At 50.2% G+C, this 27,045-nt stretch overlaps 13 protein-coding genes across 13 annotated transcripts; 5 read left to right on the forward strand and 8 right to left on the reverse strand.

Moving 5' to 3' along the window:
- Positions 1-1,792: 1,792 nt before the first annotated feature.
- Positions 1,793-2,168, forward strand: ASPVEDRAFT_149821 (uncharacterized protein; the record flags this gene model as incomplete). Its single annotated transcript, XM_040808215.1, has 2 exons — positions 1,793-1,841; positions 1,928-2,168. Coding segments are annotated over exons 1-2 (270 nt in total), but the record flags the coding sequence as incomplete, so codon positions are not given.
- A 787-nt stretch (positions 2,169-2,955) lies between these two features.
- Positions 2,956-4,600, reverse strand: ASPVEDRAFT_129157 (uncharacterized protein; the record flags this gene model as incomplete). Its single annotated transcript, XM_040806614.1, has 3 exons — positions 2,956-3,406; positions 3,479-4,357; positions 4,473-4,600. 3 exons carry the CDS (start codon positions 4,598-4,600, stop codon positions 2,956-2,958), a joined length of 1,458 nt encoding a protein of 485 aa, XP_040666689.1.
- A 1,384-nt stretch (positions 4,601-5,984) lies between these two features.
- Positions 5,985-7,151, reverse strand: ASPVEDRAFT_595174 (eukaryotic translation initiation factor 4E). Its single transcript, XM_040815486.1, has 3 exons — positions 6,793-7,151; positions 6,661-6,732; positions 5,985-6,578 (listed from the first exon to the last, which is right to left on the reverse strand). The coding sequence occupies exons 1-3, from the start codon at positions 6,988-6,990 to the stop codon at positions 6,111-6,113; spliced, it is 738 nt and encodes a 245-aa protein (XP_040666690.1). The 5' UTR covers positions 6,991-7,151; the 3' UTR covers positions 5,985-6,110.
- A 308-nt stretch (positions 7,152-7,459) lies between these two features.
- Positions 7,460-8,743, reverse strand: ASPVEDRAFT_190326 (Mpv17/PMP22 family protein). Its single transcript, XM_040809061.1, has 5 exons — positions 8,568-8,743; positions 8,455-8,509; positions 8,257-8,362; positions 7,866-8,171; positions 7,460-7,811 (listed from the first exon to the last, which is right to left on the reverse strand). The coding sequence occupies exons 1-5, from the start codon at positions 8,576-8,578 to the stop codon at positions 7,768-7,770; spliced, it is 522 nt and encodes a 173-aa protein (XP_040666691.1). The 5' UTR covers positions 8,579-8,743; the 3' UTR covers positions 7,460-7,767.
- Positions 8,744-8,983: 240 nt separating this feature from the next.
- ASPVEDRAFT_40436 (40S ribosomal protein uS5) lies at positions 8,984-10,136 on the forward strand. The gene is made up of 3 exons (XM_040812156.1): positions 8,984-9,341; positions 9,496-9,753; positions 9,812-10,136. The coding sequence occupies exons 1-3, from the start codon at positions 9,078-9,080 to the stop codon at positions 10,067-10,069; spliced, it is 780 nt and encodes a 259-aa protein (XP_040666692.1). The 5' UTR covers positions 8,984-9,077; the 3' UTR covers positions 10,070-10,136.
- A 368-nt stretch (positions 10,137-10,504) lies between these two features.
- Positions 10,505-12,025, reverse strand: ASPVEDRAFT_40438 (uncharacterized protein). The gene is made up of 6 exons (XM_040812157.1): positions 11,704-12,025; positions 11,567-11,645; positions 11,359-11,499; positions 11,191-11,304; positions 10,931-11,125; positions 10,505-10,846 (listed from the first exon to the last, which is right to left on the reverse strand). The coding sequence occupies exons 1-6, from the start codon at positions 11,860-11,862 to the stop codon at positions 10,551-10,553; spliced, it is 984 nt and encodes a 327-aa protein (XP_040666693.1). The 5' UTR covers positions 11,863-12,025; the 3' UTR covers positions 10,505-10,550.
- Positions 12,026-12,428: 403 nt separating this feature from the next.
- ASPVEDRAFT_126965 (ADP-ribosylglycohydrolase family protein) lies at positions 12,429-13,525 on the reverse strand (the record flags this gene model as incomplete). Its single annotated transcript, XM_040806408.1, has 3 exons — positions 12,429-12,980; positions 13,033-13,312; positions 13,371-13,525. 3 exons carry the CDS (start codon positions 13,523-13,525, stop codon positions 12,429-12,431), a joined length of 987 nt encoding a protein of 328 aa, XP_040666694.1.
- A 1,055-nt stretch (positions 13,526-14,580) lies between these two features.
- On the forward strand, positions 14,581-18,165 carry ASPVEDRAFT_82483 (uncharacterized protein; the record flags this gene model as incomplete). The annotated part of the gene is made up of 2 exons (XM_040817206.1): positions 14,581-15,601; positions 15,665-18,165. The coding sequence occupies 2 exons, from the start codon at positions 14,581-14,583 to the stop codon at positions 18,163-18,165; spliced, it is 3,522 nt and encodes a 1,173-aa protein (XP_040666695.1).
- Positions 18,166-18,837: 672 nt separating this feature from the next.
- Positions 18,838-20,831, forward strand: ASPVEDRAFT_40442 (syntaxin). Its single transcript, XM_040812158.1, has 6 exons — positions 18,838-19,217; positions 19,326-19,437; positions 19,498-19,964; positions 20,015-20,294; positions 20,351-20,604; positions 20,745-20,831. The coding sequence occupies exons 1-5, from the start codon at positions 19,212-19,214 to the stop codon at positions 20,407-20,409; spliced, it is 924 nt and encodes a 307-aa protein (XP_040666696.1). The 5' UTR covers positions 18,838-19,211; the 3' UTR covers positions 20,410-20,604; positions 20,745-20,831.
- ASPVEDRAFT_40443 (BolA family protein) lies at positions 20,744-21,719 on the reverse strand. Its single transcript, XM_040812159.1, has 3 exons — positions 21,424-21,719; positions 21,230-21,336; positions 20,744-21,169 (listed from the first exon to the last, which is right to left on the reverse strand). The coding sequence occupies exons 1-3, from the start codon at positions 21,541-21,543 to the stop codon at positions 20,995-20,997; spliced, it is 402 nt and encodes a 133-aa protein (XP_040666697.1). The 5' UTR covers positions 21,544-21,719; the 3' UTR covers positions 20,744-20,994.
- Positions 21,720-21,958: 239 nt separating this feature from the next.
- ASPVEDRAFT_51979 (uncharacterized protein) lies at positions 21,959-24,003 on the forward strand (the record flags this gene model as incomplete). Its single annotated transcript, XM_040814555.1, has 6 exons — positions 21,959-22,026; positions 22,048-22,298; positions 22,370-22,668; positions 22,722-23,626; positions 23,677-23,909; positions 23,963-24,003. 6 exons carry the CDS (start codon positions 21,959-21,961, stop codon positions 24,001-24,003), a joined length of 1,797 nt encoding a protein of 598 aa, XP_040666698.1.
- Positions 24,004-24,120: 117 nt separating this feature from the next.
- On the reverse strand, positions 24,121-25,473 carry ASPVEDRAFT_128353 (uncharacterized protein; the record flags this gene model as incomplete). The annotated part of the gene is made up of 2 exons (XM_040806537.1): positions 24,121-24,680; positions 24,723-25,473. The coding sequence occupies 2 exons, from the start codon at positions 25,471-25,473 to the stop codon at positions 24,121-24,123; spliced, it is 1,311 nt and encodes a 436-aa protein (XP_040666699.1).
- Positions 25,474-26,028: 555 nt separating this feature from the next.
- On the reverse strand, positions 26,029-27,024 carry ASPVEDRAFT_82488 (uncharacterized protein; the record flags this gene model as incomplete). Its single annotated transcript, XM_040817207.1, has 1 exon — positions 26,029-27,024. One exon carries the CDS (start codon positions 27,022-27,024, stop codon positions 26,029-26,031), a length of 996 nt encoding a protein of 331 aa, XP_040666700.1.
- Positions 27,025-27,045: the final 21 nt, after the last annotated feature.

Raw genomic sequence — 27,045 nt, forward strand, 5'->3', positions numbered from 1 at the left:
TTATCCAGAGAATGGTGCAAAGGCCTCTCCAAATAATGGCCGCAATCGGGCGAATCTCGAGACTCGACTCCGCTGCGCCTCCGGTATCGGCCGGTGAGCATGCATGAGAATGAACACAACCAGAGGCAAGGACAAAGTGAACAGCTTGAGAACTTTACTTACCTTCAAAAATAGAATAGGAAGGGCGATCAGCGCATGCTAGGGTGATAGTCGTGCTAAAGAAAAGGCTGTGTAAGAGACAAACAAAAGAGACATCTCACGCGCAGAGTCACGACCGTCGGGCGCCAACATTCCGTGAATCTTCACTTCATCTCAGAAGAATCATGACACAAGAGTGTGAAATTCGGCCAGGTTGAAGGGGGGGATCGCAGTCTTATCAGTCACGGCAGTGGTACAATTTACCTTTTGGGCACGTCTCCAAGAACCGCTAAACTTCAGCCAAGGATGGCGCGTCTTGGTCGTCCTACAAGCCAATCCCAGCGCAAATATATCCATTGTCCAAGCCTCAAGCATCCTTGACGGTCTTGGCTCGATGTCCAAGCACGCAATAACACGCCCAATGAGGAGCGCTCTGAGCTTCATGATACGAGAGGAAACCCAAGATATGCAGGAACCATGGAAGTGAGATAACACCTGAAGTGTTCGAATCTCACCAAACAGCAACTCTTCGTTTATTATGATAGCCAAACAAGCGGTGTTTCATTAAATTGATGGGCATTCGCATTCAGAATAAGCCCATCCCTCCGAAATCCCAAGGACATGAGGTCCATGACATCTCACTGACTCACTGCGATCCACATACCCTGTCGGTCCCGTATGCGCGGCACCACAGAGTACTCCATTGGGGCATTCATACTCCCTGTTTTATCCAATGACTATTCGAAGAATTCAAAGCCAAGATACAGGATCCGTACAATTGTCGATCCCTGTTGGGACCGCGACCAAGACCCAGAGGGCCAGACTGGCACCTGGGCAGAGTGTGATGCTAGCCTCATACAGTCCCCGAACTCCGAGATCGGCCTAGGTGAGCTTCAGCAGATATAAACTCTCATCAGAAGTAGGTCTGGAAAGTGCTAAAAAGGCCTGGTGAGCGAGGTCGGACGTCGCACTATCCATTACCGCGTGTCTACCCTAGATAAACATTGCTTAGGTACTGGGTCTGATGCAATGGCCTTCAGTCCTCAGTGGGGCTCAGATAGGGGCTCTCTGTAGCGGATATCACTTACATTTTTGGTTGTTCTTACTCTATCTGGATTCCCTGATTCCGTACTCTGGGATAGATAAAGGAATAACATATCTTAATGATAGCACTAACATTGTAATGTAAGATTGAACAAGCAGATTGGATCGCACAATGCATATATCTGAGTATATGCAGTTGATTTGTTTCTTATTGACCCTTGTATTCATTCTATCTATGTGCTGGGCATAGAACATCACTGTGCCAGGTACTATCCAGCAGCAGTTGCCCCTCGGCGTCAGGTGCGACTGTCTGTGATGATGCGCACAACACCAGGAACACAAGGACTTCTTTCAAGCCTTTCCTCCACCACCATATGTAGGCGAGCTGCTATCACCAATCCCACCCACCGTCATCACCATCCTCACTACCAATTACTTCGTACCCATCTACAATATGGTAAATGAGCCATAGTGCTCGATACCGAGCAGTGCCAGCCTCAATTGAACCCTGCACTAACTCACCTGCCCCTCCATAGTCAGCCCACTGGTATTTCGGTAATATGGGAGACGCAAATGGTATATCGGTTCAATCCTTCGGAAACCGAACCATAATCACCCTTCCAGACAACATGACCATCGTCGCTACTGGCGGATCAGTGGTGAGTTCCCCACCCACTTGCAACTAAATCATCAGGAAGCCAGCACTATGTTATCTCGGTTCTAACATAATCCAAACATCTTCTAGTCATTTACCGCTGCTTCTAATCGCGGCTTTGACTCCGGGAACCGGTCTTGTCGCGGCCGTAATCGTCCTGGCCCTCGTGGGCCTGCACATGCCAACAACAACAACTACAACAATGGCAACAGAAACAACAGAAACAACAGAAACAATAGCAACAACAATCAGAATCAACCTCATAATAATCGGGGTCGGGGCAGACGATGTCAGGGGCGTCGGAATCAGAATCGAAGGCAAGGGAATAGAGGTGCCCCTCGAGCCATCGAAACCGGACATGTCCACGTCAATGCTGCCGCTGACGCCCATCCTCAGGATCTTGCCCCGGCCGATATAAATACTGCTGGGACTATAGTTGCTGCTATGGCCGTGCCTGTAGCTGCAAGTGCGGGTGCGCATATGGCCATGGAGGTTGATGGTGATTGGAATGGAAATGCAAATGGCACATACGAGCCCACCTACGACCCTTATCGAGGGCCGACTGGAGAAATGGGAAACCGATCTCTAAACTCAGCTCCTATGCAAGAGCACGCAGATCACCATTCAAAGCAGGAGGGCGATGACTGGCGTATTATCACTGCCAGTGGTTACGATGCCGGTCTTGATTTCGATGTGAGTGAGGAGTTTTTCGCCGGTAGGAGTGGTTCTGTAGCGACCAACCTCATGGATTTCACGGAGAATGCGAGTACAGGGACTCTCTGAGGTTGAGCCTTTTCGTGAAGGCGTTGGCTTCCTTGAGGTGGCTATCTGATCTTGACCATGCCGTATATAGGAGACGTGGTTCTGCTCCCGGTGTGCGTCGATGTAAAACGTGGAAATGAGCCGAGATAGCTTTGCTCATCAATAATTTGATCTTATTGTTGCGAGTTGCTTCATTTTAGTAATTCAAAACTACGAGGAACCGCGTCATAGCTGGACGCTTCCATGTTCATCCACCATCAGTAAGTACATAAACCGAAATTCGCCTCCTAGACGCCTAGATAGCAACCTCAACCTGAATTTTGTCAGAAACGCCATTCTTTGCACTCTCACCCCTCTTAGTGCTGCTTGTCTTTAACGCCAACATTCCTGGGTATATCCTCTTCCAAACTCTTCGGCCCACGATAGGGTATCTCGCCGATTTTCTTTCTACCCTTAAGCTCAACAACTTTCAACTCGGCCAAAGGATTCACACGGCGGCCAATAACGGTGGGCTCATCGATCTGTCTGGGAAACAGAACAGAGACTTTCTTCATACAGTGTGGAAGCCAGAACCCCGCGTCGACGCAGTTTTCTTTGAAGTTGATACATTTCAAACGTTTTGGGTCAAACCAGTGCAGGAAGGGGTCCGCGTCGACCACGACACCGGAGAGAACCAGTGTGCGGATTGAAAGACGGTTGCGGGTACTTCCCATGGCCATGGCCCGTATTTTGGCCTTTTCGAGGCAAATCTTGTCGAGGTATTCTCCGATTCCGACCGTGCGGACGAGAGAGCCTTCACCGTTACCGCTGGAGGGTAGACAATATGTTAGTATTATCTTGACGCCGTGCTATATTATGATACTGAGATTAAATACTTACTAGTAAACGGGTTCTCCGCAAGTAGCTTTATCAAGGCGCCAATCACCCTTCATAAACGGCCATTTGTAACCACGACGAAGACGCGGGGCAAGGGCCATTCCAATTTCAAGCTCCTCAATATTGGTATTGAGCCAAGCTGCTTGAAAGATGTACATTTGGTAAGACTGCATCATCCCCGTGAGTTTGAGGATACGCAGGTTACGGAACATGCAGAGAGGCGCCATTTCATTGATTGGGAAGATTGTAGGTCCGTCATCTTCTTCGCCCTCGGATGAATCTCTTTTGTTCTGATTGTATTTACTATCTTTCTTCGTTTCTCGCATGAGCTTGTCGGTTTGGACTGGCCAGAACACGTCCAGGCCTAAAATACGGCGGTCTCTGGGGATGGCTTCCCAGAGCGCTCCACCGCGGAACTCCATAAGGGGATTTGCCGGTGTTGCTTGGTCAGGAGGGAAGGTGAGAGTGGCAGTGGCACGTTCCTTGACATGGCTCTCCAGCTCCTCTTCTTCTTCCTCGCCTTCGTCCCTCATCTTCATTCTGCGGTTCAGTCTGTTGAAGGTAGATCTGATCATCGAGTTCGAGCGGCGAACATCAGCCGTAACACTTGATGAACGTCCAAGATTGTTATAACGAGAGCGAGAATCTGAGCGTGACTGTCTACCCAAGTCAAGGAAACGGTTGGATGCAAATAGCGAAGAGCCACTACGTCCAGTAAAGGTGCTCACGGTAAGGGCATCACTCATACTAAAGCGACGACTTCTCTTCTCAGGAACCACGGCATCAACCTCGCAGTCCGAGTCGACCGCTGCAGTGATAGACGGGGCACGGGGCGGCGGAGTTTGCTCTGGTCCAATGTTAAATGGGAATCTGGTATGAAGGCTAGAGTTGTGGTCTATCCAAATCAAAGTCCCCGTTAGTATTCTCGCCACAATAATATAACGTTGAATGCAGTAGTAGGCAGATGTGTTGTCGGAATAAGTAGGTACGGGAATACTTGCCTGCCTCAATTCTGTTGTTTGTTTCAGTATTCCAGTCCTCAGCGTCTTTCCAGAACTCGTCGCCGAGGAGAGTGGCTTTCCAGTGATCTGGGAAGTCTTCAATGCGGTTTGTTTTTGGCACCATCTTGTTGTGTGTCGGCATGGCGATGGAAGTTCAAACATACACGACGCAAAGGCACGCCGAGATGGAATAAAGAGAGAAGAGAGAGAGCTGGTTAGAAAGACAAGGGAAACACAATAAATTCCCCACAGCAAAACAGAGGAGACTCCAGTGAGTGAGTGAGTGAGTTTCTTGTGTTATTAAATCACGCAAATTCTCTCTATACACTGGAACAATGAGATGGTACTTTACTGCTGATAAACAGCCAATAATTTCATGTACATCTAGCCTCTAACGACATGCTTAGGACCTGGGGTTCACTTGAACCTATAAACTGCGTCATTTCTGGGTCAGTATGAGATGGATATAGGCCAATCCCACCCAGGAATAAAATATGCTGCTGGCATCACAGATGGCTGATTATACATGAGGGCCAATGAGGATTGTAATCAAAGGATAAGCTGTCTGCATAAATTTCAGTCGAGACACCAGTATAACCTTCCAGGTTAAAATAGTAGGAATTTCTTTAGCAACCTGGGTTCCTTTCCCAGCCCTTTCTTCACGGCTTACGGTCTCCCATCATCTCTTTCTCTTCACGGCTCGTGGGGCATTGGCCAGAGAGAACCCTTAAAAGACAGCGAATGCGACCTGGAATAATCACCTAATACTCTTCCTAATCCCATTCTATTACGTTTATCGACCTCTTTGAAAACTAAATGTTGGGTATATGAGATATCTAGCCTTGACGGGCACTATCGGGATGGCTCCGAACAGGAACTACGCAGAATCCCTTTATCGTGAGGTTATGAAGTTTAGATATTTGGAAACAGGGAAGTATGTTACAATTGCATGGTAATACTTTTGGAGATAAAGAACTTTCCCAGTATCTCACGGAATTAATTCTTACGACTGATGTAGCGATATATATATTTGTGAACCGTATACATCACAATTAAAAAAATCAAAAAAACACCAACCATTAATCATCTAATTTGGGCCCATTAATCGATGCGGATCAGAATTATGGTACGTTACATCGGCCCTCTGACAATCGTGTTGTTATCCTGGTGGTGTCAATTGCCTTCGTTGGCTACAGCTTCGGATGCAGTCTGATGACAACTTATTCAGCTCAATTTGTATTTTCTGGACAAAAACGTAGGCGAAATACTACGTGCTATAATAAAAAACCGACAGCGAGTACAAATGTAAACTATGGGATTCATAACCCTGCTGCTGTTGCTTTTGTTGTAATTTCGTAGCGCTTTGGTTTCTTCGGACCCCATAAATAGAACTCCAATATAAGTGGTATAGACTCGTCAAAATAAAGCATGAAAAGGTAAAAAGCTGGTGTCTACTAGCAAGTCATCAACAGCGAATCGAAGGAGTCGCGGGTGTCACGGTTCGATAGATTCATCCTCGTGGTGCAATCCTCTACCCGCCAATCCCCGTGACCGTGGAATGCTCCGTCATTTCAATTTTGAAACGAATTCAGAACTCATGAATCGTCATGAAAGCACTGCCTAGCCCTACGGCTTTAAACAGTGTACTTGGCCTTGGCCCTTGTGCTGCCACTGTGGGCGCTATCCGTGTGTCCTGAGAACTCGACACTGTCATTTGAACCAACTCGGAGGACTTCCTTGAACCGTCGACCAATAGATTCGAGCACTTCCTTGCCTTGAGCGGGTGTGCGTCCGTTCTTGTCGCCGGGGATGCTCTTGCCGACGGTCCGTGTCCAAAGACCAACACGGTAGAATCCCTTACGTACGTTCACGACAACTCCCATAACTTCCTGGTCACCATCGTTTTCGAGGGTTTCGCCGATTGCCGCCAGCTGTGCGTGCAGCCACAGGTCATCGATGGGGACTGACCGCTTATCCTTGAACGAAAATGACCACTTGCCGCCGTGCTTGTTTTGGGGGTCTTCCCACTCCGGTCGAACGCCCTTCTTGAAGAGGTGATAGTCTGCCTTGAGGCCGAGTTCAGATGTCGGAGTGATGTTATTCTAAAGTGAAGCAGTCCGTTAGAATGACGCAATTTTGAAGAGCTGGATGGCAGTTTCGAAGAAGCGAATGAAAGGCACATACGTAGATACCCCAGAATTCCTCAACAGAGTTGAAGGTAACAACTTCCTTCAGAAGATCGTTCCAGTTATCGCCCTATTATTTCGGTCGATGTAAGTTGATGCCTTGTGCGATCGGAGGGTGGTCGCGTCCTACCTTGCCACTAGGGGGCTTCGTAAACCAGAGAGTCCATTCGTGCATCAGAGGGTGCTTCACATTGAAGTTCTCTGGGTCGTGGAATACGGTGACAGCATCGCCATTTGCCTTCTCGGTCTTCTCCTCGGCGGCTACCGCGGGGGGAGCCGTGTTCTCGTTCGTCACCGGTAGGGGAGCGTTCTCTGCAACGGCGGCCATTATGACTGAAGAAAGAGTAAAGTGAAATTATTTGAACGGTAAAACGAAGTGCTGAGTGGTGAATCTGCTCAGGACGAGGATGAGCGGGTGGTTTGAAGGCGAGAAAAGTCTCGGTGGGGGAGGAAAATTTGTGTTGTTCGAGGCCTTGAGGGAAGGTGCTGCCCGTGAGTGAAGGCGGAGGGGAAGGGGGCTATAGTGAATGCGCAATAAGCGAAGTCGAAGTTAAGTATCTGCTCCAGGCAGAGAACACGATCTAGTAAGTGTTGTCGAACTCTGCGAGATGATGAGGTTTCTTCCAATCCTTTTTTGAAGATTGCCGCAGCTCATCCGCTTTTCCTATTTGGGCGGAACTCCCCAACCCCGGACCTCATTGGCCACATGGAAAGCCCTAATAACAAAGAACATGGAGGAACAACTAAAAAACACAGGCATCTTATACTAGCGTTACTAGAGACGAAGTTTGTGTTAGGAGAATAGGAAGAATGGATAATTAATATTTCTAAGTGAAATGCCTAATCTAAAGCCGTAGTCCCGCATTCCTGCCGCTGAAATCTATCAACATATGCACGCTTTCCACAAAGGATCTATTTGGTACACCCGGAACAACCCTCTATCGGTGAGCATTTTGTTGTCAAGTGAATAGTGAAAAAGTAGGTGGTAAGTGGATTGAGAATGAAGGGAAAGGTGTGAGGGCATGTCTGCAGCCAAACCGAGGTGTATCAGTCGTGTGACATCGGGTATCTTTAAACACAGTCCTCCAGAAGAGAAGCAACCAAACTATTTGTCGCCGCTACTAATCAAGCTTAGGAAGCAGTTCCAGCCTGAAAAGAAAATCAATTAGTAGTGCTCATGACAGGGCCGGGAGCGACACTTACCCAAGCTGATAAAGTTCACCAAAAGCACTCGGTATTCCAGGGGCACAAATGCGAAGTTAATGGTCTGGACCATAGGCCAGACCGTCAAATTAGCCTTGTAGACCGGGAGGAAGCTCGACTTCCACTTCTCGATGGGATCAACGCCCTCCATGACGGCCATTGATGTCAGGAAGCAGGAAATGTTGAGTGGACCAAAGAGACCTTGGTCAGCAGCCACACGCGCGGCGATTGTAGCTTTGTTACTCTTGAATACGACATTGCGTTGCAAGAAACTAAACCAAACCGTGGCGGCCGGCCCGAATATCGCTATATCGGATGTTAGCTAATACGAACATACAAATGCAGTACGACGAAGGGACGGGGGTCTGAGAAAATAAGCATGCCAACTTACCACCACCGTAGAAAGCCATGCGCCCTGTTCTTGCAAAGTCATGCTTCTCAAGGCCCTTGCGATCGACTGCCTGCTGGGCTAGAACATCGCCGGTAGCAAAAAGTACCTAGTGGAATTGTTAACAATTTTGGAAAAGACATGCCTGAACAAGTTGGCCGCAAAAAGTTGGTGTTCAAGAATCCTGAAAAGGCAACTTACAGCACTGCTAATACTGGTTGTGAGGATAGGCTGCCTTGCGAGCTTGGACTGGTACCTGGATGGCGATAAGCTCAGTTGCCGAACGCTAGGAACAAGGGTCATGAAACACGTACCAGCGCAACATTGTTTCTGACTACGTAATGGCAAATTGGGAGAAAGCAATTGATGGAAGGGTATCGAAGGAGGGTTGAAGAAACAAATGTCAAACTGGCAAGAACCTGCTATAAGAGAATCTTACCCCAGACCGCCGATAACAAATCTCAGCGCGGGATGCCCTGCGAAACAAAGCAAAAACTGTGACAATCAACGCCACTCACTGCAGATTATTGGAGCGGGACACGTCCCGACACGGTAACCCGACGTCACATGATGGACCCTTTCCCCGTGACGAGGGCCTCCAGAGCGGGTTACCCGAAGCGGACACCGACCTAGGGCCTAGGGTTTGCACTAGTAGGGCAACGCCGGGCCTCGCTTAGCGCACCCGCCCGCCAATTTTCCGCTGGGTGCCAAAACATAGTGGGTGTGGATAGCGAAGAGAAATCGACAACCTCGACGTCGACAACACCTCCAACGACACCCTCCCGCCCGGTTACGTTTTTCACTCCGGCACATTTATATCCAAAATGGCTGACGCTGCTCCCCGTGGACGTGGAGGATTCGGCTCTCGCGGCGACCGTGGTGGTGACCGTGGCCGTGGCCGTGGCCGTCGTGGCCGTCGTGGTGGAAAGCAGGAAGAGAAGGAATGGCAGCCCGTCACCAAGCTCGGCCGTCTCGTCAAGGCCGGCAAGATCACCAGCATGGAGCAGATCTACCTTCACTCTCTGCCCGTCAAGGAGTACCAGATCGTGGACTTCTTCCTGCCCAAGCTCAAGGATGAGGTTATGAAGGTACGAAAACGAAAAATTTCTCTGCGGAACTCGATTAGGATCTTTGCGCCGGATACATACGAATTTTCTGGTGTGGAAGGATTACGCATTGATCGGAATTGGGAATGGAAACGCAAAGGAATTGCAGCAATGGGTGCTGACACCTGCATTACAGATCAAACCCGTCCAGAAGCAGACCCGTGCCGGTCAGCGTACCCGTTTCAAGGCTGTCGTTGTCATCGGTGACTCTGAGGGCCACATCGGTCTCGGAATCAAGACCTCCAAGGAAGTCGCTACCGCCATCCGTGCCGCCATCATCATTGCCAAGCTCGCTGTTCTCCCCGTCCGTCGCGGTTACTGGGGTACCAACCTTGGTGAGCCTCACTCTCTGCCCGTCAAGCAGAGTGCCAAGTGTGGTTCCGTCTCCGTCAGAGTATGTTTTGATCGATACCTCAAATTTTTGTTCATTTCAGTACTAACATGATAATCAGCTTATCCCCGCTCCCCGTGGTACCGGTCTCGTTGCCTCTCCCGCTGTCAAGCGTCTCCTTCAGCTCGCTGGTGTCCAGGATGCCTACACTTCCTCTTCCGGCTCCACCAAGACCCTCGAGAACACCCTCAAGGCTACCTTCCTTGCCGTCGTCAACACCTACGGATTCCTCACCCCCAACCTGTGGACCGAGACTAAGCTCACCCGGAGCCCTCTGGAGGAATTCAGCGATGTTCTGCGCCAGGGCAAGAAGTACTAAAAAGTGCGGTAATGGAGATTATATTTGCATGACACGTTTTTTTGATTCCACTATTTCCTACGGGTTCAAATTTTGACTGGGAAGAACGGACTTTTATAACGCCTGCTATGCGACTTACGGTATCCACGAATGTAACTATCATGGGGAAAGAAGAAAAAGCAAGAGCGGAGTGAATGAAAGATACTTCTACCAGTCAGATGATTGTATTCTTGGATTGATTACTACCTAGGGTCGACAGCGCCGTATTTCGTAGTAGGGCGACTCCATTCGGTGTTGCAACTTTGCTAACAACCTCGGATCTCAATTACGGCCACAAAGCCTACGCTCGTAGTGATTCTAGGTCAACGGCCGAGCCGGATCTACAGTCAACTTCGCCATACCCGGTCGAGTAGAGCTATCTACAAAACTTAAACTGACTACTAACTGCTGTCTTGGGTAGGAAAACCTCATGTTGACTCTATGCCGGTATCTATCTGCACAACTAATGCCCAACCATAGCCTGCTGCGCCGGCGCATACCGATTCCCAGCCGGCTTCGCACTATCGATAATCCTCCTCATCTCCTTCCACTCCTCGTCGGAGAACTCAATATCCCTCGACGCCCAGTTCCCCTCCAACCGCTGCGCCTTGGTCGTGCCAGGAATAGCAATCATGCCCTGAGCGGCGACCCACGCAAGCGCGATCTGCGAAATTGAGACGCCCTTCTTCACCGCCAGCTTCTTGATCTCGTCGACGATGGCGCGGTTCTTGTAGAAGTTTTCGCCTTGAAATTTGGGGCCTGTGCGATTTGATGCGTTAGCGCTTTGATTTCTTCTTTGCCATAGTGGGGGTTAATTAGGGTGGGAGGGAAATTGGGACGAACTCTTTCTCCGGAAGTCATCCGGCGCAAAATCATCAGGTGTCTTGTAGTCAAAGTTATCCACAAGCCAGCCGTGGCCAAGAGGGCTGTATGCGACATAGGCGATGCCCAGCTCTTTGGCTGTCTCGATGAGTCCGTCTGTTTCGTGAAGCGTTTCAAAGGCTGAATACTCAGCCTGGATGGCATCGATTTTGGCGACTGCCCACTTGTTAATGAATGTCCATGGATGAGCTATTTGGGTTAGGTTCAGGATAGGTTCTTACTTGAGTTGGCTTTGCGGAGAGTTGCAGCCGAGCTCTCGGAGAGTCCGATGTACTTGGTCTTTCCAGCCTTGCGGATTTCGTCGAGGGCTGGGATGGATTCTTCTAATGGGGTTTCTAGGATGTAGTGTTAGAGTGAGCAGAGAGAATGGAGGTGTTTTGTGGGCGTACTGGGATCAATCCGGTGAAGGTAGTAAAGATCTGGTGCGAAGCCGAGGCGTTCAATTGTGCCTTCGATGTATTGTTTAATGTGGGCTGCAGAGTTGGTGACAGCGCCACTGCCGAAGACATCGAAACCACATTTGGAGGCGACTGATAGAATGATTAATCGAGGTAAAAAAAAGGAAAGAAAGGCCTGCTTAAGAACAAGATCACGTACTGAAGACCTTGTCTCGGACATTGTGCTTCCTAATGAATTCGCCGAGAAGCTTCTCGTTTACACCGGCTTGGTAGACGACCTTGCCGTGTGCTGTTAGAGCTTTGTGCTTGTATGCTGGGGGAGGTAATTCAACTTACAGCCGTATCCCAGAATGTACAGCCCAGTTCAATGGCCTTGAGCAGCACAGGCTCTGCTTCTTCCAAGCTAAGGTTGGAGCCCAGACCGAAGCTTAAGCCCATGGCACCGAAGCCGGGAGAGGGGACGTGGAGATCAGCGAAGGGAAGTGTCTTGACCATATTGCTAGATATATACTTGCGATTGTGTTGAAAGCAAGTCGTCAGGTATCGACGGAGGGAAGGGGAGTGCTTAAGTAGCCTAGATGGCTCTCGGGTATACTACGGAGAATATGAAGCACGGCAGGTGTCTGGTTGATGGATGGCATCATATCTCCTAAATCCGGTCATCAAGACAGACGATGGCGAAAGCTCCAAGAGGCGTCGGTTGTTCTGAAGGTCCACACCCCAAGATTAGAACTCGATTGGTGATTTACAACGGATCAGTTCCCCACAGTATGAGGCAGAATCGCTGGAAATTAATTGTCTGGTTCGCGCTATTTGCTGACACTTGCAGTGGTCCCACTGAAGAGCTTCAGGCTGGGTATACAATTACTGCACATAGAATGCTCTCTCCGTACAAGACATTACGCATTGTTGGACGTCGCATTCTACCAATTTCGCGAAGCTCAATGCTATATCATGATTCTCATCAGGCCCTTGCTGTTGGTGGGGCTAGGCTGAGTCTACACCAGCAGTACCATCGCCTCTTTCTACAGAATCCAGCAAAAAGAAGCCAGTCCATGCCATCACTGGCTAAGGGAAACAAGCCCTGAAGCAATCTCGTCCACGAGCTCTCTCTTCTGCAGCCCCGCAACCCATCGCGATGGTATCGCCTCCAGACCGTAAAATGCCCCCGCCAAACCTCCATATACTGCACCCACAGTATCCGCATCCTGGCCCAAGTTCACGGCCCTCAAAGCTCCGCTCTCGAAAGTGGACGTGCTAAAAAATGACCACAGAGCAGCATCAAGTGTGGAAACCACGTAGCCTGAGGACTTGATGTCATCTTCGTCTGTGGCTTGCCAGTCTTGTAGACTTGCATAGCGACTCAACCGCTGTTTTAACTTTGTATCTTTGAATTCCGTGGACACAACCTCCTGGGCAAGGTCCGCTTTGCTAGCACCATTCAGTGCGTGTACGATGAGTTTGGTGTAAATTACACAGCACTCAGCACACGTTGGATACGGGTGAGTCGCATCAGAGGAAGCGGCGGCATGGTGCAACGCTTCGTCCATGTCGCGAAAGTACACGAGGCCGATTGGGGAAACGCGCATGAGGGAGCCATTTCCGCAGGAATACTATACCCGTCAGTATGCTTTGTTTTTGAAATCAAAGAGAAACCAAAAGTACCTCGCGCTTCAGAGCCTTGTCAATGGCAGGCTGGCCGCCCTCATGACCCGCTGGATCGTCCTTTTGGATACCAGGTGATTGCTTAAAGTATAATTTCCAGATTTTGAGCGCTGTTGCCGTACCGATTCCGACATCAAAGCAGTTATCCGTTGCTGAAAGATAGCCATTCTCGTGCCACTCGATATAGTTTCGGATAGCGGCTTGGGCAACAAACTGGCCCTTTGATTGGATAAGTGATTTGGCAAGACAGAGGGTCATGGATGTGTCATCAGTCCATGTGCTATTCATCCAGCTGAGTTTCTGATACTGGTATACGGTAGTCAATTTATTAAACTTACCCCGGAGGAACACCAAAGTTCGCGTTGTGTTGGAAATCGGTGACGGGCTCAAAGCTTCCCCGCGGTTGGAACTCCACTGGTCCCCCCAGCGCATCGACAACGGCCACCGCGAAGATCGACCCTTTGATTCTGGACGCAACCATGGGAGAGTTCATTGTCGCCTGTTCGATAGTCATGGACAGCTGCAGCTGGCAACATACCAAAACTCGCGGGTTTAATGACGACCAGGCACAGCCTCCCGCTTACCTAGCCTTCTCAGCCTTCTCAGCCTTCTCTCACTACTCGGACCCGCAATACAAGAGCAACCTGGTTGGCCATCATACATCTTTTCAAACTACTATGCATCGATGATGTTGATCCCGCCTCCATAAACACAGCGATACTATAAGGGCGTTTGACCTACTTTTCATCATTTTGCCTGGAAGGCCAACCCAGCCTGATGATGACGCGACGGGCTCAAAGAATATTCTGTAATTGACTATTCAGGTCATGTATCAGTTCCTGCGATTGTACAAGGGCCCCCAACCGACCAAAGTACGCTACATATGCAAGGATGAGTTCCTGGCGGCAAGTTACAATGTGCGTCAGGAGGTTGAATGGAGTCAGATGCTCTCTCACTCTCAGAGCATCCCCCACGGACGGAGGAGTATCTTTAGAGCTGGTTGCGTTTTCTGAGCTGCTGATGAGGTTACAACAATTACTCCTCCCCTGGAAAGAGAGACAAAAGTACGCGGTGCCAAAAAAAAAAAAAAAAATGGGGGCTGAGAATGTGACGGCGACTACAGGGCACCAACGTCTCACCATCCTTGTCTATTGCGGTCGAGGCTGTCTTCATGATATTCATTTGAATTGAAAGCAATGATTTCCCGAAAACTGATAAGCATGCAAACACATTTGCGAACCATCTGCCCTTCGCCCGTCGGGACTGACCAGTTCGCTCGCTCACTCGTTTGCCTTCCCCATTATGCCTAAGACTTGGTGCCAACAGGGATGGTGCCAACAGGGATTTCTGAACCTGATCCATGCACCCTAATGCAGTCCAGACACCATGTTCCGGATCGGCTGCTGGCCCCCTAAGACTTGCTTCGAAATAAGACGGACCTATCCCCCCCACGAACAATGACCTGATGGCAATTGCACTCGTCTGTGTTCAATTTCCCTACCAAAAACAAACGCCGCCCAGTTCCCTTCAACTTATACTCTTATCAAAATGAGCGCTACAATTGACACTCAGACCCGCCCTGCAAGCCGCAACGACTTTACTACGGCTATTGTATGCGCGCTCGCCGAAGAGGCAACACCGGTTCAAGCGCTGTTCGACAAAAATTTCGACAGGTATTCCAAGTTTTACGGTAGAGTCAAGGGGGACAGAAATGTTTACTTTAACGGCCTACTCGGGGGTCACAACGTCGTACTTTCATACCTCCCAGACATGGGAACACGTGGTGCTGCGGCCACTTTGGCAAGCCTCCGAACCTCGTACACCGAACTGCAACTCGTGCTGGTAGTTGGCATTTGCGGTGGTGTGCCCTCTGGCCCAAACCCGAAGTCACCTCAGAGATACCTCGGCGATGTTATCATTGCGGATAAGCTATTCGTCTATGGCTACGGCAAACAAACCCCAGGCGAGTTCAAATACACAAACCCGTTTCGGACTCACAACGACGAGGCCAAGGCTCTCCTGAAGAGTCTTGAGGGCGAAGATAACCTGGCGTTCTTTCGAGAGCAATTCGCCGCGACAGTGAACGATCTGGTGAACAATCGGAAAGCCTGGTGCGCCCCGGATGCTAAGACCGACGTCGTTTATAAGCCGTCATATCATCACAAGCACCGTGACGGGCATGCCCACGGATGCAGCTGTTCCGCTGCCGATGCAATCTGCGATGCAGCTACAAAAACGAGCTGCGAAGAACTCGAATGCGCAGAGTCTGCAATTATACGCACTCGGGCCGATGTGGAGGATGCAAATATCTTCATTGGACCTATGGCGTCCGCTGACACTGTAATGAGAGCGGGCGAGACTCGGGAAACACTGGCCGGGAAAGGCGAGGTAATTGGTTTTGAGATGGAGGGTTCAGGGGCATGGGATGGCACGGTGCCCTGTGTCATTGTGAAAGGCATTACCGATTATGCTGACAGTCACAAGAATAAGAAATGGCGGCTTTACGCTGCTGCGACTGGTGCTGCAGCCGCGAAGACCTTTCTGGATCATTGGAGTGTTCAGACAAAATGTTAGTAGTAGTGAGCGTTGATTACGCCCTAGTTGATTCAAGACCACTGACTATGTTTATTAGCCCGTAGAAGCGAATACTGGATGGTCTCGCCCGATAGAAACGTGGATTTCGCCGGGCGTAACGCTGAAATTGGGCAACTCAAGGAGTCTATATCCTCGCCAGACGGCCCAAAAGTCCTAGCAATGTATGGGCTTGGAGGAATAGGCAAAACTCAAATAGCTCTCGAGCTATCCTACCGAATGAAAAGTGAACTTTCGGTTTTCTGGATTCAGTGCAGTAGCATCGAGAACATCGAGAAGAGCTACATCGACGCCGCAGAGATGCTGGGAATGGTCGATGTCAACTCAGCGCAGGCAAAAGAGACTGTAAACGTCTGTCTCAGTAACCGTGCCACCAAATGGCTTTTGATCCTCGACAATGTCGACGACCTCAATACGTGGGCCTACCTCAAACAAAACCTCCCCTTGAGAAAAGAGTGGCGGATTCTCATCACCACTCGCAACGGGAACCTGGCTGCGCAAACAGCGCGCTCACATGTCTTGCGGGTTCACGAGCCAGGCAAGCAGGATGCAATGGACATTTTGAGCAAAAGGCTGATCCCGGAAATACGGTTCTTGTTGGATGACAAAGAAACGGTCCTTGCTGTTCTTGACCGGCTTGAATCACTGCCACTGGCCCTCGTCCAAGCCGCGGCGTTCCTGAATGTGAATAGGAAGTTTACACTAGCAAATTATCTGGAAATATTCAACCGACAGGAGCCAGAGGTTGTGGAATTTCTAGGCAAAGACTTTGCGGACCACGGACACGATGGCGATGGCTCCAGCCCCGTTGCCACCACATGGCTTGTCTCTTATCGCCAGCTCATGAAGATTAATGACACGGCGGCCATATTTCTACGCATTATGGCTTTTGTTGACCCTCATGATATCCCCGATAGTTTCCTCCCAGCAGATGGGCCTATCGACGAAGTGCCCGCAGCTTTATCGCTCTTAGCAGCTTTCTCTTTTATTACCACAAAACGCGGCCGTCAAGATTGCTCGACTATGCATCGCCTCGTACGTCTTGCAACTCGGAGTTGGGCGCGGCAAGACCGGGAGTTCCCAGTATTTCTGGAATGGGCTGCAGATCGACTTGAAGAAACTTATTCTAGCACTGATGAACGCTCAAGAAGACAGTATCTACCTCACGCAATCTCGTTAATAAGCGAGAATGAGTTTGATGGAGCTAAACACCCTTATCTACTTCAGAGAACAGCATACGGGCTATCTATGGATCATCGGAACGCCGAAGCTCTCGAACTTTATACTAAACTTATGTATATCAACAAAACGGAACTTGGAGACCGGCATCCCGACACCCTGCGCAGTATGGCTTGCGTCGCATCTGAACACCAATCATTGTTCCAATTAGACGAGGCCGAGAAGCTCGGGATGGACGCATTCACGGCAAGCAAAGAAGCACTCGGGCCAAATCATCCTGACACCATTTTCACTGCTTATGTTATCTCGGCCATATGCAAAGTGGCGAATAAGCACGATAAACTGCTTGAACTGCACCCACAGCTGGTGGGTATCCTACAGAACACCACCGACCTCCACATACCGGGCTCTGTACAGAGTGTGACATCTATTGCCAATTCATATATGCAAGAGGGGAGATTGAAGGAGGCAGAAGACCTCCTTTCAGTTAATCTGAAAACTCACCGGGAAACTCATGGGATGAATCATTCCGATTCCCTGGGATTCATGAAGGATCTGGTACGCCTATATACATCGCAATCCCGCCTACAGGAGGCCTACAAGATGATTACAGATATCATCAAAACATGTAATCATGACTATGACCTCTATCCTCGCCTACTGATTACATCTGAGATCAATATGGCGAATATTCATGTAAAGCTGCAGGAAGAGCAACAGGCAGAGGAGGTAGCCACACGGGCAGTCAAGGAAGCAACCGAGAGACTTGGCCCACAAGACGCTGATACGTTGCATGCTATGGCCGCATTAGCATCAGTGCATCAATTGCAAGAACGGTGGGAGGATGCAGAAAATTTACTTCTAGCGGCACTAGAGGGCGCCAGAGAAAAGCATGGATCTAACCATTTCCTCGTCTCAACGGCCATTATGCGCCTCTCAGATTTGTACTGGAACCAAGGCCGATGGGAAGATGCGACAAAAAGAAAAGACGAGGCGATCAAAGTCTTAACGAGGGAGGATGAGCTAGGGCCAAATAACCCCCAGACTCTAGAAAACATATATCGGTTTGTCCTGAGGGGAACCACCCCAAACGATTATTATCTACAGCTAATGACTCGGGTTGTGGAGCGGGCCAACAACGTCTTAGGACCAAACGACCTGAAAACGAAAGAATATACATCCTTTCTTTCATCCTTGCAAGAGAAGATCGATGCTGGGAAAGCTACGGCAGCTACACCGGCTTCTACTTCCGAATTGTCATTGCCAGAGAGAGGCCGACGTCGAGACAGGTTCAATAAGCTTTTTGGCAAAGCTCGACAAGCACTGCGGAGCTCCAACAGACTGTCTAGTGAGCGCCGCTAGCCAATTGTTATGGATATACTTGAAGTAGCTGTTATATTTGGTGATGCCTCAGTTCAGATGGTGAATATTTTAGCAGGCAAAGTTCCTTCTTATAGGATAACATAGGACATCACCTATAGATAGGGCATACTGCTGCCTTGTTGAATGAGGTGCTTTCAGGGTCCGTATCGTTGCCCAGAATATTAGTCAGCGCCAGCCCGTCCTCACAAGGTTTGACCCTTTCTTTAGTGTCCACCGAATCTGCGCAGCCTGCCGCGTTCAGCAGCGATGGATGACAAGGCCAATGAGAAAAGTCACTGCCTTCAAAAGGCACCGGAATAACTGTCCAGGCAACTTAGGATCAAGGGCGATAAATATAGAAATGCATCAGGCTTGACTGTTCAGCAGCCTCGTTCGTTATTTTTTTTTATAAACGTTCTATTGCCGGTTGAAAAAGGGGACCTGACGATCACGTCCCTGTTGCTGATCTGTGCTTGCAGAAGTAAAAAAACTCCTTAAAACCTCAAAGTGTCCTTCTCAGTAACAAGGGTGCCTCGAATAACGGTTAAAGGAAACAGCTCAGGTAAAATAAAGGGACCAGCTCTGAGACAGACCATTTTGGACCAGAGAACCACGTTGATTGGTGAGCTGGGATTGCGAAACCCCAGCCAGCGCTAACTGCCAGCCTGAGCCCGCCACTGCTCAGCCTCTCCCTCCGGCCGCTCGTGTCTCAGCCGTCATCGTCAGGAGCTGCTGATTTTCCATTTTTCCTCTTCTTCTCGCTTTTTACCCCCCTTATCTATCCCTCCAATTTACCGTCTCTTGCTCTTCAAGTTTCTTTTCCCTGTTTCATCGCCCAATTGATCCTCATTTGTTTCTTCCGGTGCTTCCTCTCTCGCCGCAATCCGCCCCGGTCGCCCTTTCGCGCCGTTTGTCCCTCTTTCCGCCATTCCGGCTTAGTGCCCCTGCGCATACGACACGTCCCACTCTCTTGAGTTGACATCGGACGACGTTGCGATTCTTCTTACTTGACATTATCTGCCGCTAAATTTCGCTTTATCTTCACAATGAGTGTAAGTTCTATCGCTGCATTGTGTCGACTGTGCGCTCTTCCCTTTTCCTTTAGGAAAGGGCATTTAGGCGCCCTACGTGCAACATAACTTACTAATTCACGTCAACAGTACGGACAGAGTTACAACAACTATCCTGCTTATGGAGAGGCGCAATCTAACCCCTATGCTGGTAACCAGGGCTACGGTCAGAACCAGTATGGATATGGCAACCAGGATGTTGGTAAGCGCGCGAATGTGCACTCATAAACAACCCATGTGAACTAATCGATGGCAATTATAGAGATGAACCCGGTGCAACAGCAACCTGCAGACCCAAACGTGTTATTTAATGAAATCAACAAGATCAAAGATGGGATTCAAACTCTGAAAAGCCTCAGGGAGAATCAGCTTGAAGCGGCCCAAAGCTCTTTGCTAGGATCGGAATCTCAAAGGGAAGACCAAAACATTAGGTCGCAATTGGATCAAATCCACGGTGACCTCACAAATGGGTACGGAAAGCTCAAGAACGATATTGAGCGGATCAAAAAGACACCTGGATCTGCCAATGTCCAGAAACAGCTCGAGACCCAGGGTCGCGCTATTCGCGATGAATTTGAGCTGTATCAAAAGAGTCAAATGTTATTCAAAAGGAAACTGGAGGAGCAGGTGAGTCGACGGATCAGGATGGCCGCCGACCCAGAAACACCCGAAGAGGAAATCCAACGGCAAACTGAGGCCGTCTTGGCTGGCAATCAACAGACTTTTCAGGTAAGAACTGCCCGAGCAGTGTATTCGGAAGTGGGACTAACATTTCCAAGGTCGCTGGTGCCAGATCAAAGAGAGCAAACGATGTAAAGGATTCTGTTATGGCGCGTTCGGCTGAAATCAAGGATATCGAGAAGAATATAATACAAATTAGTGAATTGGTCATCCAGTTGAGCGAGACAGTCGCACAACACGCTCCAGCGGTCGAGAATATTGACCAGGGGGCGGAGAGAGTCGCAGGGGACCTTGGGAACGCCAACGTTCAGCTCGGACAGGCCGTCCAGAGTGCGCGCAACGCCCGTAAATGGAAGTGGTACGCCCTGATCATCGTTAGTAAGTATTATCGACCCGAAACCCATCGCCATAAAACTAACAATGACCACTCGCAGTTATCATAATTGCCATCATCGTGGCTGTTGCCGTTGGTGTCACACAGACGCGAAACTAGATGTGACGTTTCTGATTGGCATTTGGTTTGGGTTTATCTGTGGATCGCTTGTAACCCTCTAATTCCGCTGCTGCTATTTCAGTTACTACTTTTTTTTTTTCTGACTCCGTCTTCGAAACGAAGTTGTCTATGTTTTCTTGGCCTAGTTCGGTTGTTGGAGTATTGCTGCTGTGCTAGTCACCTGTTACAGGCACGGTAAGCCGAACCTCTAGACGCGCCATTTGCCTCATCCAGTTTCTTTCTTTTGTATCATCCGGCTATACCACATCGTCTCCCGTTTTGCTATTGTTTGAAAAAGCGCTCTTCGATTCTCCCCCACTGATGATTATGTACAGCTGCATCTTTGATTGGACGCGGCTGGGTGGCTCCCGTCGCTGCTTGTTTGGTGAGGATGCGCATGATGTCGCTGTGTATATATTAGACTTTTTTTCCTTGGCCGTTTCCTTCGGCACTAGAATCCATGTAATAGTCAATCCCTCTAATAAATTTAATATCTCTTTGCTAGCCGGGTATATCGGTATGTAAAGCTCCATTCATCGCGCCATCATCTCCAATCCCACCCATTGTACACAATACAGACGCAGCTTACGCCTGCGACCGTCTCTCCTTCTCCTTCTGCTCCTCCTCCGGTGTCTTCGTCCTCAGCTGCAGCGCATGGATCCCACCCTCTTGGCTCATCTCCTCTTTCAACAAGCCGTACACCATCCGATGTCTCGCAGGTTGCGGCTTAGATTGGAACGACGGCGATGTAATTGTCACACTGAACAAATCAACGAACTCCTCCTCGCAACAGTAATGTAATGAGCCTGGTTAAACATACTGGAAATGTGTCTCCTTCGACGTAGATCCTTGCATCGGCGCATGGTGTGCATGCAAATGCGAGTCGTTGCGAATTATTAACGTGGACGGTGTGAATGCGGTGGTTATCTAAACCAACGAAGGAATATTATTAGCGATCTCTCTGCTCGCTTCCAACAACCGATTCGAAGGAGAATAAGGGCTCTGTGTGTGTACCTTCTCCCTCATGAGATCTTCCATGGGTGTGCCTGATGCGGAGGCCATTCTGGGGACTGTGGTTGAGAGCAGGCGACGGGGGAAGACCAGGCCACGGGGAACAGTGATGGAGCGAAGCATCTAGATTTTATTTTGAAGAATACGGAGATTGATTTGGGATCGGACCGAAGGATATTCTGGAGCTGGGTGGGCGAGATGGATGGGCTTGGATGTCGAGGAAGAATGTCATTCGATTTTGGCGGAACTGAATTGGAGAGAGCTCCGCTGCCTTTTTGGGAATGGTTGGCTTTGATGAGGATCTCGATGTTACATCTTATGGACTTTGGAATGGTTTATTTGTTTATAAATACTATAAACTCTATATGATTTACTATTAACTTTCTAAACCCCCGAGGATAAATGTCAATTGCAGCCGTGCTGCTGTCGCATGAAGCTCCGCCGAACCGCAAGCTCCGAAATCGCAAATCTTCATGACATCAACGCATATTTCTCCCAGCTGCAGGAACATGCTCCTCACGCTTTAATCTCCCTCACAATGCACCAACGTACATTATTTGCCGCCTCTCGAGGCTTCTTCCTCTCTCACCGCACTTTGCCGACTCCGTTCACTTGCAGGCCATGCAGACCACGCTTCGCTGCTCGCCGATCCCTCGCAACGCTACCAAACCTCTCTCTCTTCCGCGCACTGAAGAACCACGACCCCTCTAGCCTCGCAGTGACACATAACCCATCCTCCCGCTCATTCACATACGAGAATCTAGTCGCAGATGTCCTCCAGTCCCGGGATCGGCTCCGTCAAGCTGGTGGCGGTCGCCGCGATGGTCTCCGCGGGGAACGAGTCGCGTTTCTAGCGGAGAACAGTTACGACTACGTAGGTACTGTTTTGCCTTGCCTGCCCTATATTCTACGCTATATATCAGTTGAACTGGTCGTTAACTATGCAAAGTAATGCTTCTTTCAATCCTGGCCAGCGATGCAATTGCCGTCCCTTTATCGACCGGTTTCCCGATTCACGAGCTGAAGTATATCATGGATAACTCGCAGGCTGGGATGTTAATTGCGACAGAGCGATATGGTGATATGGCTCGGAAGATTCTGGAAGAAGGCTTGGATCGCGAGCCTGTTCTTGACGTGCGGAGCAAGATCATGGCCGGTGCGACGGGTGTCGGTGCTGTGGAGTTGGAGGGCGTGGATAAGGAGAGCGGTGGAATGATGCTTTATACATCTGGGACGACGAATCGGCCGGTATGTTGTGACGTATGAAATTTATAGGGGAAGGAATTGGCTAACGTGACTAGAAAGGTGTTTTGATACCGCAGTCAGCGCTCGCGGCGCAGGCGGCGTCGCTGGTTGAGGCGTGGAAGTATACGCCCGACGACCGCCTTTTGCATCTGCTTCCACTACATCATATCCACGGGACGATCAATGCGATTCTCACGCCGGTTTTGTCTGGTTCTTCGATTGAGTTCATGTTCCCGTTCAATCCCACATCGGTATGGAATCGTCTTGCGGAACCGTTTCTGCCAGAGGGCACAAGGAGCAAGATCACGTTCCTCACTGCCGTGCCTACGATCTATAACCGGCTTATGTCGACGTTTTCAAGCTTGCCCCCGGAGGTCCAGGATGCAGCTAAAATCAGCATCTCCCCCGAGCATCTTCGTCTGAACATCTCCGGCTCCGCAGCGTTACCAACCCCGACTAAGAAGGCATGGCAAGATCTTAGCAATGGCAATGTTCTGCTGGAGCGCTACGGGATGACTGAAGTTGGAATGGCCCTTAGCTGTGGTCTTGACTTTGCAGACCGCGTCGACGGCAGCGTTGGATGGCCTTTGCCATCGGTGGAAGTTCGATTATTCGACACGGATGCGAACGAGGTTATCCGGTCGGGCCAAGAGGTAGACATCAAAGGCCGCCCTCGTGAAGGGGAGATCCAACTCCGAGGCCCTACCGTTTTCCGCGAGTACTGGGCCAACGAGACTGCGACGCGGGAAACATTCGTCGACGGCGATGATGGAAAAGGCTCGTGGTTTAAAACAGGGGATGTCGCTACACGTCAGCCCGTGGAAGACTCTGGTAAAGGAACAAGCGGTGAATGGGCTAAGGGGCCAATGTATTTCATCCAAGGCCGACGCAGTGTGGACATCATCAAAATAGGCGGGGAGAAGGTCAGCGCGCTGGAGGTGGAACGGGAGTTGCTTTCACTGTATGTCTCACCAATTCCTCGCCTATTCGTTCAATTTTCTAACAAATCAGTCCTCAAATCGCCGAAGCCGCTGTCGTCGGTCTCCCGTCCGAACAATGGGGCCAGAAGGTCGCAGCCATAGTGGTTCTCAACTCGGATGCCGCTATGAAGACCGGCCGCAATGGGAAATCCTGGGGACCGTTGGATATGCGACGGGCATTGAAAGACCGGCTGGCAGGCTACAAGCTACCTTCAGAGATGAAGATCCTTGATGGGCCTATTCCGAGGAATGCGATGGGGAAGGGTGAGTACTCCTTCAACAACGATTTGTCTAAAGGCTAACATGGGCTCCGATAGTCAACAAGAAGATGCTCGTGAAAGAGGTGTTTGGCGTCTAATTGGGTTGATCCTTGTATACTACTAACATACACCTGTACTATATTGATTATAGACTTTTATTGATGATAATAGACGATAATAGAATTCCCAGCTGTCAATGAAATAGCTCTGCGCCCTTACTCAGTCCCCCGAAAAGTCGTGCCAATATCGCCCCATCTCAGATTCGAAAAAGTCACACTCGTCCCAGGCGTATTCGCCTCGATAAAGGCCGGCGCTCCCTCCGTTGCATTGCAAGGCCCCGAGTCCTCCCCATCAAGCCACTGCATATACTCACCAGCATCATTCCAAATGCTCATCGCCAGCACCATCCCGCGTCCCAACGCCTCACCCATCCTCTCCATCCCCCCAAACCCAGCATACCACGACGAAGTCGTATCACACAAGGAATCCGTCAACGAGTTCACACTGGCACCTCCGGCCGTCACAACCGCATTCTGGATCACTTTGCCGCCCTGGATATACAACCGGCGGATCTCAGCCAAAGCGCCAGTCGTCGTGTTGTCGGCTGTCCGGAACTGCGTCACAACCGTAAACGGCGCGGTCGTGTCAACTTCAAACCCAGTCGAACCACGGCCATAGTAGTCCTTCGCGCCAAGCGCATAGGGGTTAAACCCACACCCCCATTTATCGCAGACACTATCATTCTCCCCCGTCGGCCCATTGCACTCCTCGTCGTCTATGCACTCGTAAACACCTTCCTCTGTACTCCCTGTCCCACCGTTGTAGTTACAAGGGTGCGGCGTCAGTCCCGTCGCGCGCGAGTTTGCCTCCCAGATATCCATCTCGTTGCAGCAGGCGCCGTTCTCGGCAACGTTGGCCGCGCCATTGATCCAGGGCGTTACGTAGCACTGCGCATCGCAGTATCCCGTTCCGTAGGATGCGCCGGCTGGGTTCAGCTCTGCGTTTCGCCCGCCGGTGTGTGACATCTCGGAGAGGTAGAGCGCGCCGTTCATGCCGCAGGGCAGGGCTGAGACGTCCACGGTGAATGTGAACTCCTGGTTCAGGAGGGATGGAGCGGTATACTCCTCTGTTCCTGTCTCCGTGCTAGTGGTTTGGTTGGATTCGGAGAGGAGGTAGACCCGAGGTGAGACGGCGTTGAGTGTTCCGTTGACGTTCTTGTATTGGGTGAGTTTGAGGACTCCGCCGTTTGTTTCAACGCCGTGTGCTGCGTAGTCTGTTATGCCGTCGATGACGCAGTTCGAGGCGCAGGTTTCTTTGTCTGGGCAGAGGGTTGAGTCCAGTGATCCTGAGGAGGTGGTGCAGGAGGTGGAGGGGTCGTCGAGGGCGTGGATGCTGTGGGTGGCTGCGTCCAGGACGACAGAGGTGTTTTGCTTGCTGCAGCCATTGCGGGCTGTGCAGCGCCAGGTTGTGAGGAGCGGACGGCTCTCGGGGGTGCCGATTTGTTGGGCGAGAGAGAGAAGGGGGAGGCCTGTTAGGGCGAGAGAGAGGGTACTGAGTATAGGAGCCATTTTGAAAGGATTGTGGGTGGCGCTCTGGAGAGGATAGAGAAGTAGATGACTGACTGTATTTATAACCTGCTTCCAGACAGAGTCAGTCAAGTAATCTACACAGAACAAATCCGTATAGCCCGTTTCGCCCATGAACCGGTCCGGCGGCCCGTCTCATACAACTGGTCACGGCATATTTCCGTATCATATTGATGTTTGCATGAAACAGGTGCAGATTATGATCTTCAGGGCAGATATTGAATATGCGGGATTGCGGGGTTCGCAGTCTGGAGTTCTGCAGGAGTCTCGATAAAAAGTGAAGCTCCAGGTGAATCTCCGTGACGGATCTGGAAAGTCGCTTGTGCGGAGATTGGCGCCAAACGTTTCATGAATTTAGGCTGAGGGGTTGAATTCTGTTGGATGGCTGTCAACCTGGCAAGTAGGTTTGGTTTCAGATAGACAGGTTCACATGAAGTTGTCTTCTGTCTTACTATCTGAGTTGAATGTCATTTCATCAATACAAACTCCCATCATCAATCATACCATCATAATTGATCGCAGTAAAACAACACAAAATTAATAAAACACTTTAATCTTCTGCCCCTTCATCTCAACCCCGTCCTCAGCCAACTCCTCCACCGAACTGACCCTCTCATAAGCCTCAGCATCGTAAACCATCACGCGTCCCGACAGACTCCTCGCCCCAGCCACAACAGCACAGGTAAACACCGTCGACCACCGATTCCCACCAGCATCGTAAAACGCCCGTGAAGCCGCCTCTTCACGGCTCCCGCACCGGATCACTCGGTAGATATTCTGCCCTACGAGCGAGTTATCCGCGACGTCGGGCAAGTGTCGGTCCGGCAGGTCTCGGTCAGGGTGGTCCCAGCGGTCATTGAATCGGTTCGTATACCCTGTTATGGATGCCTGGATGGAGAGGTAGACCAGGTTCGGCTGCTCAGGTTTTGACCCATCTTCGTACTTGACTGGAACCGAAGGAGAAGAGGGAGGGCGCAGGGCTGCTGTTGCCGCGATCCGGGCGAGTCGGAGCCCGACGGGTTTAGGATCTGACAGGGGTACAAGGTTTGGGTTCGGGGGTGCAAGAAGGGGCAGGCTTTGGTTTGTATAGACTATTTTATCTTTGGCAGTGCTGAATCTGTACCAAGTCTCTGTGGCGCCGAGGGCGAGCAGGGGGAGCCACTGGGTAAAGTCGTACTGGGTCGCTGGGTGGGTGGTTATGTATGCTTCTCGGCTGTAGGGAACGAGGTAGACGCAGCGGTCTTGTTGGGATTGAGATCCAGACTGGGAATCCTCGCTGGCAAAGAGTTCATGATGGGAAGAAACATAAGGAAGACGTGGAGGGGAGGGGGAGAAGATACGGCGTCGACGGCGAACGTAAGGAGGAGAGTAGGAAGCCTGCCGAAACCGGCTGCGGCGGTCTCGCTCTGGTTCTTGTTCTTCAGTAATTCTATCGGGGCTCGTTTCTCGTTCTCGATCTTGCTCATGCTCTGTTTCTGGTTGTCTGGGGCTGGATGTGCGGACGGGGACTTCGATGCGGGCTTCTCGTGTCATTTTGGCACTGGATGAGAACGG

The sequence above is a fragment of the Aspergillus versicolor genome (genome assembly GCF_001890125.1).
Source record: "Aspergillus versicolor CBS 583.65 unplaced genomic scaffold ASPVEscaffold_3, whole genome shotgun sequence".
NCBI lineage: Eukaryota > Fungi > Ascomycota > Eurotiomycetes > Eurotiales > Aspergillaceae > Aspergillus > Aspergillus versicolor.

Bases quoted from the DNA above. Each gene is read 5' to 3' on its own strand.
- ASPVEDRAFT_40436 (XM_040812156.1), top strand. From the start codon at position 9,078: ATGGCTGACGCTGCTCCCCGTGGACGTGGAGGATTCGGCTCTCGCGGC. The intron at 9,342-9,495 runs GTACGAAAACGA...CCTGCATTACAG, and splicing joins TCAAGGATGAGGTTATGAAG to ATCAAACCCGTCCAGAAGCA. The intron at 9,754-9,811 runs GTATGTTTTGAT...CATGATAATCAG, and splicing joins GTGGTTCCGTCTCCGTCAGA to CTTATCCCCGCTCCCCGTGG.
- ASPVEDRAFT_190326 (XM_040809061.1), bottom strand. The intron at 8,363-8,454 runs GTAAGTTGCCTT...CAATTCCACTAG, and splicing joins CAACCAGTATTAGCAGTGCT to GTACTTTTTGCTACCGGCGA. The intron at 7,812-7,865 runs GTAAGTGTCGCT...TTTTCTTTTCAG, and splicing joins GGTGAACTTTATCAGCTTGG to GCTGGAACTGCTTCCTAAGC.
- ASPVEDRAFT_40438 (XM_040812157.1), bottom strand. From the start codon at position 11,862: ATGGTCAAGACACTTCCCTTCGCTGATCTCCACGTCCCCTCTCCCGGC. The intron at 11,305-11,358 runs GTACGCCCACAA...ACTACATCCTAG, and splicing joins CCTTCACCGGATTGATCCCA to AAACCCCATTAGAAGAATCC. The intron at 11,126-11,190 runs GTAAGAACCTAT...ACAAGTGGGCAG, and splicing joins TCTCCGCAAAGCCAACTCAA to TCGCCAAAATCGATGCCATC.
- ASPVEDRAFT_40443 (XM_040812159.1), bottom strand. From the start codon at position 21,543: ATGCTTCGCTCCATCACTGTTCCCCGTGGCCTGGTCTTCCCCCGTCGC. The intron at 21,337-21,423 runs GTACACACACAG...TCGTTGGTTTAG, and splicing joins AAGATCTCATGAGGGAGAAG to ATAACCACCGCATTCACACC. The intron at 21,170-21,229 runs GTATGTTTAACC...TGATTTGTTCAG, and splicing joins TCGAAGGAGACACATTTCCA to TGTGACAATTACATCGCCGT.
- ASPVEDRAFT_595174 (XM_040815486.1), bottom strand. From the start codon at position 6,990: ATGGCCGCCGTTGCAGAGAACGCTCCCCTACCGGTGACGAACGAGAAC. The intron at 6,733-6,792 runs GTAGGACGCGAC...CCGAAATAATAG, and splicing joins CGAAGCCCCCTAGTGGCAAG to GGCGATAACTGGAACGATCT. The intron at 6,579-6,660 runs GTATGTGCCTTT...GCTTCACTTTAG, and splicing joins AGGAATTCTGGGGTATCTAC to AATAACATCACTCCGACATC.
- ASPVEDRAFT_40442 (XM_040812158.1), top strand. The intron at 19,438-19,497 runs GTAAGCGCGCGA...TGGCAATTATAG, and splicing joins ATATGGCAACCAGGATGTTG to AGATGAACCCGGTGCAACAG. The intron at 20,295-20,350 runs GTAAGTATTATC...GACCACTCGCAG, and splicing joins GTACGCCCTGATCATCGTTA to TTATCATAATTGCCATCATC.